At 32.0% G+C, this 13,987-nt stretch overlaps 1 protein-coding gene across 5 annotated transcripts in view; it reads right to left on the reverse strand.

The window, feature by feature from the left end:
• Positions 1-4,708: 4,708 nt before the first annotated feature.
• The window catches only part of LOC105215010 (syntaxin-binding protein 5), a 55,377-nt gene continuing 46,098 nt past the window's right edge, over positions 4,709-13,987 (reverse strand). For all 5 annotated transcript variants that reach the window (XM_054232630.1, XM_054232628.1, XM_054232631.1 and 2 more), the window contains exons 16-24: positions 11,234-11,350; positions 7,830-7,952; positions 7,653-7,766; positions 7,255-7,548; positions 6,944-7,052; positions 6,641-6,727; positions 5,440-5,535; positions 5,259-5,383; positions 4,709-5,112 (exon numbers count right to left, since the gene is read on the reverse strand). In XM_054232630.1, the coding sequence (XP_054088605.1) occupies positions 4,856-5,112; positions 5,259-5,383; positions 5,440-5,535; positions 6,641-6,727; positions 6,944-7,052; positions 7,255-7,548; positions 7,653-7,766; positions 7,830-7,952; positions 11,234-11,350 (1,322 nt within the window). In that variant the 3' untranslated portion in view covers positions 4,709-4,855. The remainder of the gene's footprint in view (positions 5,113-5,258; positions 5,384-5,439; positions 5,536-6,640; positions 6,728-6,943; positions 7,053-7,254; positions 7,549-7,652; positions 7,767-7,829; positions 7,953-11,233; positions 11,351-13,987) is intronic.

Below are 13,987 nucleotides of genomic sequence, written 5' to 3' on the forward strand. Positions count from 1 at the left end.
AAATCCAACGCAGAATCACTCTTGCCAACAGGTGCTACTATGGACTAAGTAGTCAATTGAAAAGTAAAGTCCATTCTCGACGAAAAAAAAACCAAACTCTACAAGTCCCTCATCATTCCCGTCCTACTTTACGGTGCAGAAGCGTGGACGATGTCAACATCCGATGAGACGGCACTAGGAGTTTTCGAGAGAAAGGTTTTGCGGAAGATTTATGGTCCCTTAAACATTGGCAACGGCGAATACCGCAGACGATGGAACGATGAGCTGTATGTGTTATTCGACGACATAGACATAGTCCAGCGAATATAAAAACAGCGGCTACGCTGGCTAGGTCATGTTGTTCGAATGGATGAAAGTGCTCCAGCTCTGAAAGTATTTGATGCAGTACCCGCTGGTGGAAGCCGAGGAAGAGGGAGACCTCCACTCCGATGGAAGGACCAGGTGGAGAGGGAGCTGGCTTCGCTTGGTACAACCAATGTGTCTACGCCAGTCAAGAAGAAGAAATGTATATGCATATAATTGTCGTGAGCTTACGCGATTATAGCCGAATCAATAGCAGCGAAACATCGAATGACAATTCGTTTCTTTTTCTCGCAATTTGTCACGAATTGAAAATACCAAGCGAAATAAATATTCGAAAGTTGTACCAGTCTGTGCTAAATGTAAAACTAAAATAAAATGTGTTGGAAATTATTGAGGAAAGGATGACGAGAAGATCTTTTAGAAATAAATCCAATATTATAGAATTATCGCCAATTTGGTTATTTGTTATGCGCATTATAAACTGTTTTTGCATTTGGGATTATAGTTTCATACAAAACTTTAGACTTTCCAAGGAAGCCTTTGATTATGTCAATGCATAACTGAGGATCTAACCGTGCCTATAAGATAATCTCTTTGTCAAGGAGGGTATCAGCATCAAATAGGGCAAGACTGTTTTGCAGGGTTAGCACAATAGACTTCGTCTTAATGTATTGCAGAAGTGTTGGAAAAACATTGTGTCCGAAACACATAAATTTATAATGAACTCACAAGAAAAGCGTGAAGCCTTTCGCAAAATTTGTATGTGATTGCTTAAATCACTCTTGTTAAAAATAAATTTGCTCTTCAGCTTTTTATTTATAGCATAATAAGTAATAAAACTCATTTAAATACTTAAATTTTTCAAAATATTTTATTTCTACTACTCATAAGCTATGGAATCTTTTATACGACAGTAGAGACATTTGACAATTAAATTCGCAAAATTGCAAGTTTTCGTAATTCGGATTCACTAGTTGAAAGTAGGATTGAAAATGCGAAAATAGGATAACATGATAAAAACATTCGAAATCGAGAAAAGAATCGAGTTACAGAATAGGGTCCCTGATCTTTCTGTACTGTAGAAAATAACATGTATGGATTCTATTCTTTTGGATTTATGTGAATAAGGTTCAATAAGTTCGTTAACGGTGGGCTTTAGTCTTTTACACTGTACGGACTATAAGACCTTATATGCGATATAGCGGAGGCTTATCCTACTGTAATTAGCCCAGCTTGTGGGGTTCCCACCAGAGAACGGCTTACGTTGAGCTCAAAAATGTTCATGCACAAACAATACTCGAACTATCAGCCCATTCGGCTCAAGCGCTCAAACTGGCATTAGTGAATGTTTTCGCTACTGAGCTAAATTCAGCTCAATTGCGGTAAATTCGTCTGCTTGCTGAGTTTATTCACGCTCGTGTTGAAACAGCTCTACTCAGGCGTTTGCTCATTCGGCTCAACAATGATCGTGTTGAATGAAAACAAGCACACAAAAGAGCAAACTCAACACATATGAATAAACTCACTGTGCTTGAATAAATGCGCAACCAGCAGCGCTACTGGTTTTGTAAAATCCGTTGGCACACACACATGCATATATACATATATATACATACATATATAATTGTATATGTATACCAACTGTAACTGCCAAACTCACTTTTTCCTTGAATCAGCTCATACGCAAAAGTTTCTATTCACTTCCAATCACTGAGCGAACGTGAGCTACACATTTCGTGAAGTGAGCAAACGTGAGCAAAGCATTACCGAAGGCTCACATTGTACGCGAATGAGCGGTGCGGCAACATGAGCTGATTTTTACTCAACGCTGTGTTTCGCTCAGTGATTGGAATTGAAAAGAAACTTTTGCGTATGATCTGATTCAAGGAAAAAGTGAGTTTTGCAGTTCTCTGGTTCCCACATAACAATGTTCCAATCGTCAGTTATGCTTTCGTCCGACCATATCTACAAATAAGCTGATACATCCACCTAATGAATAACATATGTACATAAATAATTATACTTTTTAAAAGTCCTACAATGTCTATCACCTTATTTAAGGTTACTTATATAAATAAAAACATAGTTCCTGAAGCTCATATTCTTCATATTCATATATAATTCTAAAGTATGGAAAAACTAATCATTGTCTATGGATTACCCATGTACCTATATAGATTGTATCCGACGAAGACTGGGATATTGAATAATAAAATCGCATTTGTAGAATAATAAAAATTCTATCGAATTTAATGTAACCCATTAACGCCCAAATCAAATCTGGTGGTAGGTAATCGTTTTATTGTCATTTATTAATTAATTCAATATCCATCTGCAAATGTTGCTGCCCAATTCCGATATCCAAATCCAGTTTTCCTTTATCAACTGTCTAGATGCCAACTGAAAGTGTGCTCTGCAGAACTCTCCATTGTCTAGAAATTCTCTGAATGAGATTACATAGAGGTCTTACCTTAAACATTTTGTCAGTTGAACTAGTGACTAGACTGTTACCAACACAATGCAGGTTTCTTTTGATATCTAAGAACTTTTTTGATGGTGATAGCCACTAAAAAGGAAAATTCACAGAAATCCCTTCATTTCTTCGTTGCTTAGGTCAAAATTATCTCTGTTATTTTGATTGGAGTTCATAACGCTATTTTTCTCAAAAAAATTCTTGGGGGTCTGAACGTTTGTTATATTAACTCTTTTAGACCACATCCATGGTCGACTCTTTTGTGCTTAACAAAGCATGCAAATGTCTCTTCAACACATTCATTCTAAACGGAATCATCTTGACGACATGGTCACAATCAATTCTTCCAGTTACACCATTCGGCATGGCAGAGATCATCTACATTGACCTCATCTTCATCTCTTTCATTGGCTGGGTCAGAAGGAATGTTCAGCGACCTCGAGAACACACGAGTAACGAGTTTCAAGCAATTCAGACGAATTTTTAAAAACCCGTCCGCCATATTGGATCCTCCATTTTGAATTTTGAAAAACCGATACCGGATTCGTAATCCGTGACCCCTAAAACCTACAAGTAGTGAGTTTCAAGCGGTTCCGATGAATTTTAAAAATTGCTGTCCGCTATATTGATTTTCTAGTGTTATGTCAAACCCTAATCTGATGGGGTTCAATGGACCTTGGATTCGAATTCAGTGACCCCATAACATGTAGTGCACATAGTAAGACGCCCAGGTCATAAAGATTTTGTTTTTGTGTGCCTGTGGTATTATAGTTTTTATTACTTAAGGGGATCATCCCATGTGTTGGGCTTAAAAAATGTATTTGTCTAGAATACGGTAGTAAAGCCGAAGTTCGAAGTCGTTTCAAAGATACAGCAGTTAGAAGGAGATGATCGAAGCGCTGAGTTGGCATCTGGAAACTTTGAACGCGTTTTTCTCAAAGCTATGTTATTCAAACTTTCCTCCTTGATATCTCAGAAACGACTTAGTAAATTGGCTTGTTGGGTGCACTCAGCAAATGTAAACGCATGGAACGCTTCGTGAAGAAAGTGCGAGCTCATTTTTTATTTTTAGCTGTAGTATTGAAAATCACCTTCATTGCAATATCATGACCGTTAAATGAGAAATAAGAGTTTTTATATTTGAAAATAAACGCATTGTGTTTACAATAAAGAAGAAAGTTAAATATAGGTAAAATATTAAAAAATTACAGAGCTACGTAACCACCACTTCTATACTTACCTCAATTCCTTATCATAATATTTTCTCAATGAGACAATTACGACACCACAACCAAATATAATATATATTCGCTAGATATAACTTACGCATAGGCTGAGTGTTGATAGGTAACTTTTCTTAGTTGAATTGGGAGCAAAACACTAATGGTGTTAAAAAATGTATGATGTCTTAAACAGGATTAAAACGCATATATTTCATTATGCTGAGACTTTAATTTTTGTTGGTTGATTTTTCGATCGCGTAAATATAACTTTTGCAAATAGTGAAGTTTAAAATATTCAAAAATGATTTCCTATTTTAGTTTTAATTAAATTTGGCTAGTAAATACTGTTAAATATTTCCTCCAATAGTAAAGAAAGGTGTTTTGTTAGTTATCAAGAAACAAACGCTGGGAAAGAAATATCTTATAACTAAAATTTGTAACTAGTAGCAGACCAATGCCTTTTGTAGCAGATTTGATGCATTTGTAACAGAGATAACAACAAATGTCAATTTTTTAGTCGGAGTAAATCTAGAGCAAAGGAGTAAAACACCTGAATTCACACTACTGGACTTGCCAAAATCTTTCATCAAATTCACCTATCAATTATCGTAGATGACCCATGCAATCTGTAATTAATTTAAAGCAAAGATTTGTATCAATTGTTCGAATGTGGCGTCTGTAATGATATTTTCCAATTGGAAAGATCGAATGTTTGTCTAAATTTTTATTAAAAACAGTTTATAAATAACATTACTATTTGAAAACAGAAATTAAATAAGTGTACTTGATGTAGTAGAAAGTGTTATAAAAGCAATATTACAATAACTGTGGTAGAATTAGATCTTAAAATAGATTTTTACAACTGATACCATTTTTTATCTTTATATTTAAGCATTAATTGATGTGCTGTTCCACTGAAGTCTTGAGCTGTGTTGGCCATACGTTCCGCCCTCTCCTCCAGTAAATTAAGCTTCTCGCCTCTTTCCATTGCCAACTGATGCGCTCTACTTATCTCAGAGGCTGCAGTAGAAGCTCGCTGTCCTAATTGATCCAAATTCGGACCAGGTATATGTTTGGCAACTGATCGATTTGCTTTCCCACTTTGTTCACCAACTAAAACAAATTAGATTATTGAAATAGTAAAATTGACATAATAGCAGGAAAGGACATGTGTGATGAAATATAGTTTTGTTTTGAATTCAATGTGGATTGCGCTAAATAATATGTTGAAACATTTGCAAAAATTAGACCACACTTACAAAGTTCTTCTCTATCCAAACTTTTCGCTCCCCCTCCAAATAAGCCTTTAAAAAAGCTTTCCTTTGGTTGCTCAGGCATTTCATGTGACGTGTATAATTCACCCATCATCTCCAAAATAAATTGACTGCAATAAAAAACAACAACCATTAAAAATTCCGTATACAAATAATTAGATTTTACCAGAATTCCGATGATATTGTGAATTTCTGAATTTCGGTGGGTGTTGCCATGTACAATCCATGCCCTTTGTGACTAAAGCAAAATATCTTTGAAATTCTGAAATCAAGGAATACGAATATTGTATTAGTTAATTAATTGAATAGTTGAACTACAATATATATCCTGGCTGAATTTATGAATCCAAAATAAAGACTTTTTATGCAGTGATAGAATTAATGAAGATTTAGGATCCAAATAATTTAGCTTAAACAATGTTTTGCTCAACTAAACTTCATGAGACCACAGACTTAATGGAAGTTCCAGATTCACAATTTTTTTTATTATATAAAGCCCAAAGAAAAACAGCATAATAATACAGTGGATCTTCCATAACTCGAAGATCTCCATAATTCGTACACTTGAATTGTCAATAGCGTTTAGAAGCCAAATTTCAAACAAATTTCCTTCCCTAACTCGTATTTCTATAACTCGAACTCTTCTAGAGGCAATATAGTGCAACTTTCATACAAATTTCCTTCCATAAATCGAACTTTTTGGTCAGGTTAATTTAATTTTAAATTTTGTTATCGAGGCAGAATTTTAAAAGAGTCCTTCTATATTGTACGGAGGCAAACAAAAAATATAATATTACCCATATGGATTGCATAAATCAACTAATCTAAAGGCATGGGATATAGACGTCAAGAGCCAATAATAGCAAACTGCAACAAAGAAAATTACAGAATACATGTTTTAACGTATTTAAATAAAAGTCTATGCGAAGTCAATAAATAAAACAGTTTATAAATCTATATTTTACAGCTTTTTGAAAATTTATATGTTGTAATGAAAATTCTATAACTCGAAGTCTCTCTAACTCGAAGCTTTTTGTGGTTTATGGTGATTCGAGTTAGAGAAGTTCCACTGTACTATAGTATATTTATTATATTAAGAATATTTATTGTTTTGACGTTCGGTCTTTTTTACTCGTATTTGCTATAATTCACTTCATATCACAAGCGCTAAAATCCTTTGGTTCTCAAAACAGTCGGGTTTGTTAATCCTGATACATTATTCATAATTCATTAGGACATAATTCTATCAGGACTGTACAAAACCGTTCCTTAAAAGTATTTGTCATGTGTTACCAAAATAATAGCAGTATATATTTCATCAGCCAATATTTAACCTTTAACTAAAAAATTCTCTTTTCGTTACTTACTGAGTTGTGTCTTCGTGTACAATGATTTGCTGACCCCATATAGACAGCATTGGATCCACAATTCCTTGTTTGCACTTTGTTTGAAAACTAAGAATTGTGACAAAGATGTGATTGTGATTAGATTTATTTATAATTTTTTTTCATTATTTAGTTGTAATATGTAAATTGAATTAAAGATAACTTACTAACAACTTATTTTTAAAAGACCATTAAATATCAATAATTTTTGATATTCTTGAGTTTCGGACAATAACGGTAGAGTATTTTTGTTATTTATAAATAACTATATATATATGTATGTACCTTAATTCCATCAAGGGTAAAAAATCGGTATCCATTAATAATCTTAGACTAGGAAGACTATGAACCATCAAATGTCCATTGGATAGATACGTCGCTAAGCAAGAACCATCTGGAAAAATATACCAAATTTAGGATGATAATTATGTAAAATATTTCAAAAAGTATAAATATTCAATTTAATTAAATTAAATAAGTTTTTTTGTTACTAAAGTGATGATATTGTAGTTTAGAAATTCCAACATTGAATTAGTTTTAGCGCTGTTAGCACTTACAATTTCCATATACTACTAATAATTCAAATACATAATTACCTTTCATTGAAATAGTTTCCGCTTTGACTGCAAAATCCATTTCTGATAAATTAATGCGATAAATACAACTTTGATTTGCAATATCGAAGACTTTTGTTTGCTTTTCACTTGTGATTACTATATATTGTCTATCTGTTAAAGAGTCTAGCCCAGTGCTAAGGCTTCCACTTATTCCGCTACTGCTGGCATTGCTGCTGCTGCTATAAACATTTCCACCCGGAGTACTTGATATTGTGTTGGCAGTTGTTGGTGTAAAAGTCGGGCTCGTTTTACTACTACTTTTTGTTGGAGTTCCTTAAGAGATAAATAAATATATGTATGCACATAAATACCTAAATAACTTTGCTTCCCGAATATTGAAATATTAAACCAACTTTACTAGACATAATATAACTTACGGTCCTTCTTTCCATCATCACGCCAAGCTTCAAACGAATAAGGAATTAAAGAACCAAATGAGTCTAAAAATGACATTGATGTAATTGAACCCTTTAATCGCACCAGTGGCCCTCCTTAAAAAATGTAAAACGAAATCAATTGAAAAATCTATAATTAAATGTGCAAAGCTAATTTACCGTTAATTGTCACTAACACAGGTTGCGTTTTTCGTGATTCTCTCTCGGGTAGAGATATGAGAAGAGTTAAAATGGAACCGAAACTAGTTCCAATCCAAAGTGTAGGAACGAGTGTTAAATTATCTATTGAATTAAAATATATATTTATTTAAATAATCCAAAAATAGTATAATGTAGAAACAAAGATTGGAAAGAGTATTTAATAAAACTGCATAAAACGGTTTGACCGATTTTATGACATTTCGAGGAAACCGCAGAATATAACCGGAATTATAATAGAGCAAGAAAGCAAGAGCTAAGTGAGGATATATAAAATCATTATATACTTTCGCAATTTCTTTATTTAATTTTATTGAGATAAAACACAGTTTGACGCATACATGTATATTCGGCATAATGTCCAATAGAATAACGAATATCACTATATTTAGTATATGGGGGTTGGTTGGTAATTCCTGGACCGATTTCACTCCTTCTCTCCACCAGCTACTATATATCGAATGTAAGATGCTCACTTAGTTTGCCAAGATGTAAAAATTAAATGGCAGTCTTTTTGAATAATGAATTAAATAGCTTCGCCAACGCGTAAAAATGTTTATTCAAATGTCGCCATCTGTTGAATTGTGGGACATTTTATAGCATAATTGAGATTATGACACGACCATGCGACTAATGGCGCAGTATTAATACAGTTTGTGGAGGTCTGTACTTGTAGGAGATAGTGACAATACACTCTCATAATTCAGCAATAATGAATAACCTATGTATGTGATGTGCCGGAATTCAGATTAGATGTATAGTTGACGCCAACCGTGCCGGACGGCGAATTCAATAATTATTAATATTTAATTAACAATTATATTAGTTTAACAGTTGTACGGATATATCTGTGAATTATATGATCTATAATAAATTTGGAATGTGAAGGATATTACACAGTTTATTGTCAAAAAATCTTTCATAATTGTGTTTATAGTAATTTTCACCGAAATGCCAAAGGCAGACATATGCTTTCCGTACCACAATGTGTACGATAATAAAAGATCAAGAAGCCATGTACCAGCACAGTGACGCACATGTACTATTTTTACATCCATCAACTGATACAAATAAATTCAAGCAAAATATAATTATGAACAATAGGCAGGAAAATGGATCCTGACTTAGCAATCTTAAAATATTTTTTCCATTATAATTATTACTTCTCAACATATTTTTCTCATAAATTTTTAAATTTTGTTTGTTTTCAGTTTATTTTGAATTTAATTTATTTTGCGCAAAGTGTATTCAACAAAGTGAACTAAGTATTTGACATACCCGTTTTTGACAATAAAATAGTAAACAATTCATGTATTTGTTTACATTAACCCGTCTTTTTTATCTTGAACAATATAATATACATATATTGATAAAATTGTTTGCAATTTGCCAGTTGGAGCACAAAACATTAGTTAATTTGCTTCCATGAGTTGTTTTGCATAAGTAGAAAGTATTCGGAATCTTCTTTTATTCATTTAAAAAATATATATCTTTTGGTTTGAAATTTGTTTACTTTTGAATTTCAAAATTTGATTTTTTGAATAAATGTAAGGGTTGAATCAATGGCAACAAACATGTCAAATTCGTGTAAAAAAAATTAAATGTCATATACTTAGTTCACTTTGTTGAATACACTTTGATTTTCCGTATGTCAAAATGTCAGAAAACATATGATTGTGACAGAAGAACTTAAAGTTAGAATTTGAGGTGCTATAACATATCGCCATACCCATAACCATAACGATATTTACTATTATCTATTATTGGTGCTATAACCATAAACAGTTGATCGTTCATTCGGAATTTTTGTTTTCATTTTAAAAGTGCCAAACAAACCAAATATGTAAAATGAGCAGTGATGAAGAAATTGATAAATTATTTCTTAATATTATAGCATTACAGTACTTTTCGATTAATTGCACATAAACTTTTTGTTGAATTAACCGGGGAGTCAATTAACCGATACTCGCATAATTGAAAAATTTGTTCAATTAAAAGAATCCCGTTTAAATGAACAGTTTGTTCAATTATAGGAATCACGCTTATTTGGACCATTTGGTGAAGTAAGCGATTACGTGGGAATCAAAAATTGAAAGTTGTTTGTCTTATTAAGTAGTACAATATTAAAATATTATCCAAAAATATGAAATCGATATGACTAAAATTACAAGAATGTAAAACTTTAAACGGATTTATCTCAAAACTCGAATTTTGGAGTCAGTGGACACGATTTCTTAAAAAGTTATGAAGCGATTCTGTTGAAAAATTTCCACACATCTTTATTACAACTATTTTTCGAGTCAGTATAAGGCGAAAATTTGACCACAAAAGATAATTTTTTTGTTCAAAATCTATCAAGAATTCAGTTTTTTTTCTTTCCTTTTTTCCTTCGTTCATAAACAACAAATATTTTTGATTTGATAATTCGGAATTTGTAAATATAAATTTCACAAAATACTGTTTAAATATGTATCTTTAATATGCTGAATGAAATATATAATTGTATACATTTAAAAAATATTTAAATATTCTCGTGTTTTCAACCCCTTAAATCCACCTAACCCCTTAAAGGAGATTGCGTACATACATGTACATATGTGCACTTAAAGTTTTTAAAATATTTGAATATTTTTTACCATTATTGGAAAAAGTGTAATAACAATATTTTGTACTTACATACATAGCTATCTATGAATCTATTTATGTATATATGTACATATGTATATATATTTGTTATTCAAATTTATTATTAGAAAATTATACAGTGTTGATTAGAATATTAGTTTTTTCAACAAAGTACTGTATATCCTAAAAAAACAATTCAAGCGAAAAAGGCGATGGCGTGTCCATCATATTAATGTTAATAGGTGTTCCAACGGTTAAATAATCCGCTAAGATTCCGCTAGCAGTATAAATACAAACTTATGAGACGAACAAAACAAAATGCAAACGAAAAACAATTTCAAATGAACATTCAAAAAATCAACAAACAGCTTTTTATGATTACAGCCGAAAATCAAAATTCAATTGATAGTTATGGTTACGGGCATGTTGTTATGGTAACGCACCTGTAATTGGAAACATTGTTGCCCGTAAATTTGGTTCAATGAGCTGTTTTATATGAATTTCTACCTTAAAGCTTTCGGTGTGTTGAATGCGATCCATTGTAGCATATTTCATAACACCACATAATATCAATGGTTTCTGGCACTATATTGTAGTACGGAAAACCATTTGCTTTCAAACAAAATTCAGAACACCGGTGACACGCATATGGTTTCTGTAGCAGACTACAATATGTAATACATGTCTGTCTGAGGTATAATTCATAGTATGTAAAATAATAATTAAGAAGAATTACATACCACTTTTCTTTCCATAACTTTCAATGAAAGCTAAACTCGTAACGGATTCAGAGGAAGACATATCAATGCTCGACATAGATGATGATCTGGATCTTGAAAATGACCCGTCCAATTTATCTGCAAATTATAATTTACCGTTAACAATTTTCATACATCGAATGCAATTTTTTGGGCAATATTTAGTTTATATTATAAATATTTGTGTAAAAGTATCATTAATTTAACAATATTTAAAAGCTTTATATACATACATACAAACATATATGCATACTAACCATTGGTAGCGATATATATTATTTAACACTTAGGACTATATATTATTCGATTATATGTAAATGCCACGAAATTATGTTATATCACCACAAGATGTAATTTAAGATGATATTTTCTGTTCGCTAAGAACTGACCATTGTAGGACTAAATTCGCTCATAATTAAATTTTGATAATAGAAATTATATAAAATATCGGTAGCCAAGTTTATTGAGATTGACGAAACGCCTTATCTTAAGTTCATTACTCAAATTTTAATACAACGTGAAATTTGTATACGGCAATGGGCTGTCAAACTCAGAAGTATTCCATAAAATTATCTGGAACTAGGCAAAACAAAAAAATAAAATCAGGAATAGGAGGTCAGCGTTATACTGATACTCCATACACAAGTCGATGGTTTAAAGTCAATAGAAAATATTCCGAATGAGGTTCCTACAACAAGTACCAGAACAAGAGACCAATTGTTGCAATTTATTCTCAGCCCCATATTGAAATTGAATCTATATCATATATGACGCCTGACCAGGCAATGTAACTAACTGATACTGTATACTGGTGTATCCTGCACTCCAAACAAATTTTAAGCGATTGTATCGATTTCAAATGGTTACAGAAACGAAATAAACTGCTTGAACAATTTAATTTTTCAAACTTGTAAAATTATTCAATAAAGTTTTACTTTTTATTTTGTGATAAAGCAGGTTATCGACGGCATCTATGATTGCATAAAATTTTTCGATCAAAAATCATTTTCGTATCGATATTGGATTCACAGCGGAATTAATGATTCGACTAATTACCTATTTAAGTGTTTACTTTATTCCTTTATAATTAATGAGAGCATGGTCCATATCGGCGCGATCATTAGTGTGCTTACTGGCCATTGCCCGATAGGTACGCATGCGTTGAGGCTGGGATCCTGGCAGTTGAAAGTTGCCAAACCTATTTGGAGGAAGGTGAGGTGGAATCATCTAAGTATTTTCTCTTCCAATGTCCAGCTTTTGCCAGACTGAGGTTGAAACACCTTAGAAGGCTTACATTCGGCAAATCTTGCAAATTGGCTAGAATTGGCATAAGCTGACTCAAGAAGTTTCTATCCAATTCCAAGCGCTTTGCAATCACAATGGTCTTTTTGATTCATTAGGAGTTTATTGGCATCACAAAGGACAGCGCTCAAACCTGTGAGAGAAAAACTGAGATCTTCCAGCATATGTAGAGATTTGTCTACTAACCTAACCTAGCAGGGAAGTATGATTGGAAAGATTTATTTAAAAAATATTAATGGTACTTTTGTTTGTTCCCAAAGGACGAATGTAAAAAAGATGAAAAAACTGAATCTAACTTTAAGAATCAGTAAGATGACATCGATAGTTACATATATCTCAAAAGAGGAAATGCCCACATAATTAGTTTCGAAATAACCGTTGATATCTATACTCGTAAACTACCACAAATGTAATATTCCCACAAACTAATACCATTTGTTACGTAATGTTTTGTTACCCAAATAAAGTTCAATTGGCAATGAGACATACAGGACATTACAAGTTTTAGTTTTAAATATTATTGTAATGTAAAAAATAAAATCACTAAACTGAGAGAAATAACTTTGATGGAGGGAAATTTATATTTTTTTCAATATTTGTAAATATATTGTATGTTATTTATTTTGCTTTGAGTCAAGGAAGGAATTTGATTCTTTGAGTTCCAAATTACCGATCTATGGTATAGAATCGCTCTAACTAATATTGTAAATAGCAACTTAATTCTTAATTATGTTCTTTGACATATTGTTGTTCCTTCAAAAACCATGCTCTGATTTAAGTTTATAAAGTTTGTAAGTTGAATTTAATTTTATTATTGAAAACCTAACTAATTGCAAACATCATTTATAAAAAGTGGGAACAGAAATTCAATACTTGGGCTTAAAAAAAGCTTTCGAAAAGTAGGTATATATTATATAACATCGACTTTGTTTTACTTTTATTGCTTTTATATATATTTATAAATAGATAATGAGCACCAAAAATTCTTTTTTGGGGACAAATTAAAGATGAATGTTGAAGTACTAAGTATGGAATTAGCACAATATTCACAAAACTTCTTGGGAATGTAGTCATAGTCGTATTTAAAATACTGCTTTAATGATTTTGGATAAGTAAAATTTCATCATCACAAAACTTCTTGGGAATGTAGTCATAGTCGTTTTTAAAATACTGCTTTAATGATTTTGGATAAGTAAAATTTCATCATCTGTATTTCAGACCAACATAGACTAGTCTAAAATTGTTTGTGAAATAACATAATAATTGCAATTAAATAACTGATATAACATTTTAGAAATTGTCTTATTATCACTAGGGGGAGCTAATCACTGGAAAAAGCTTCCCTTTCCATTTATTGCCAATAGTCCTTCTAAGAACATTTACCATTAGGGATAATCTCACATTTAGCTTTTCTGTTGAATTTTATATACATAA

The sequence above is a fragment of the Zeugodacus cucurbitae genome, chromosome 5, assembly GCF_028554725.1.
Source record: "Zeugodacus cucurbitae isolate PBARC_wt_2022May chromosome 5, idZeuCucr1.2, whole genome shotgun sequence".
Classification (NCBI taxonomy): domain Eukaryota; kingdom Metazoa; phylum Arthropoda; class Insecta; order Diptera; family Tephritidae; genus Zeugodacus; species Zeugodacus cucurbitae.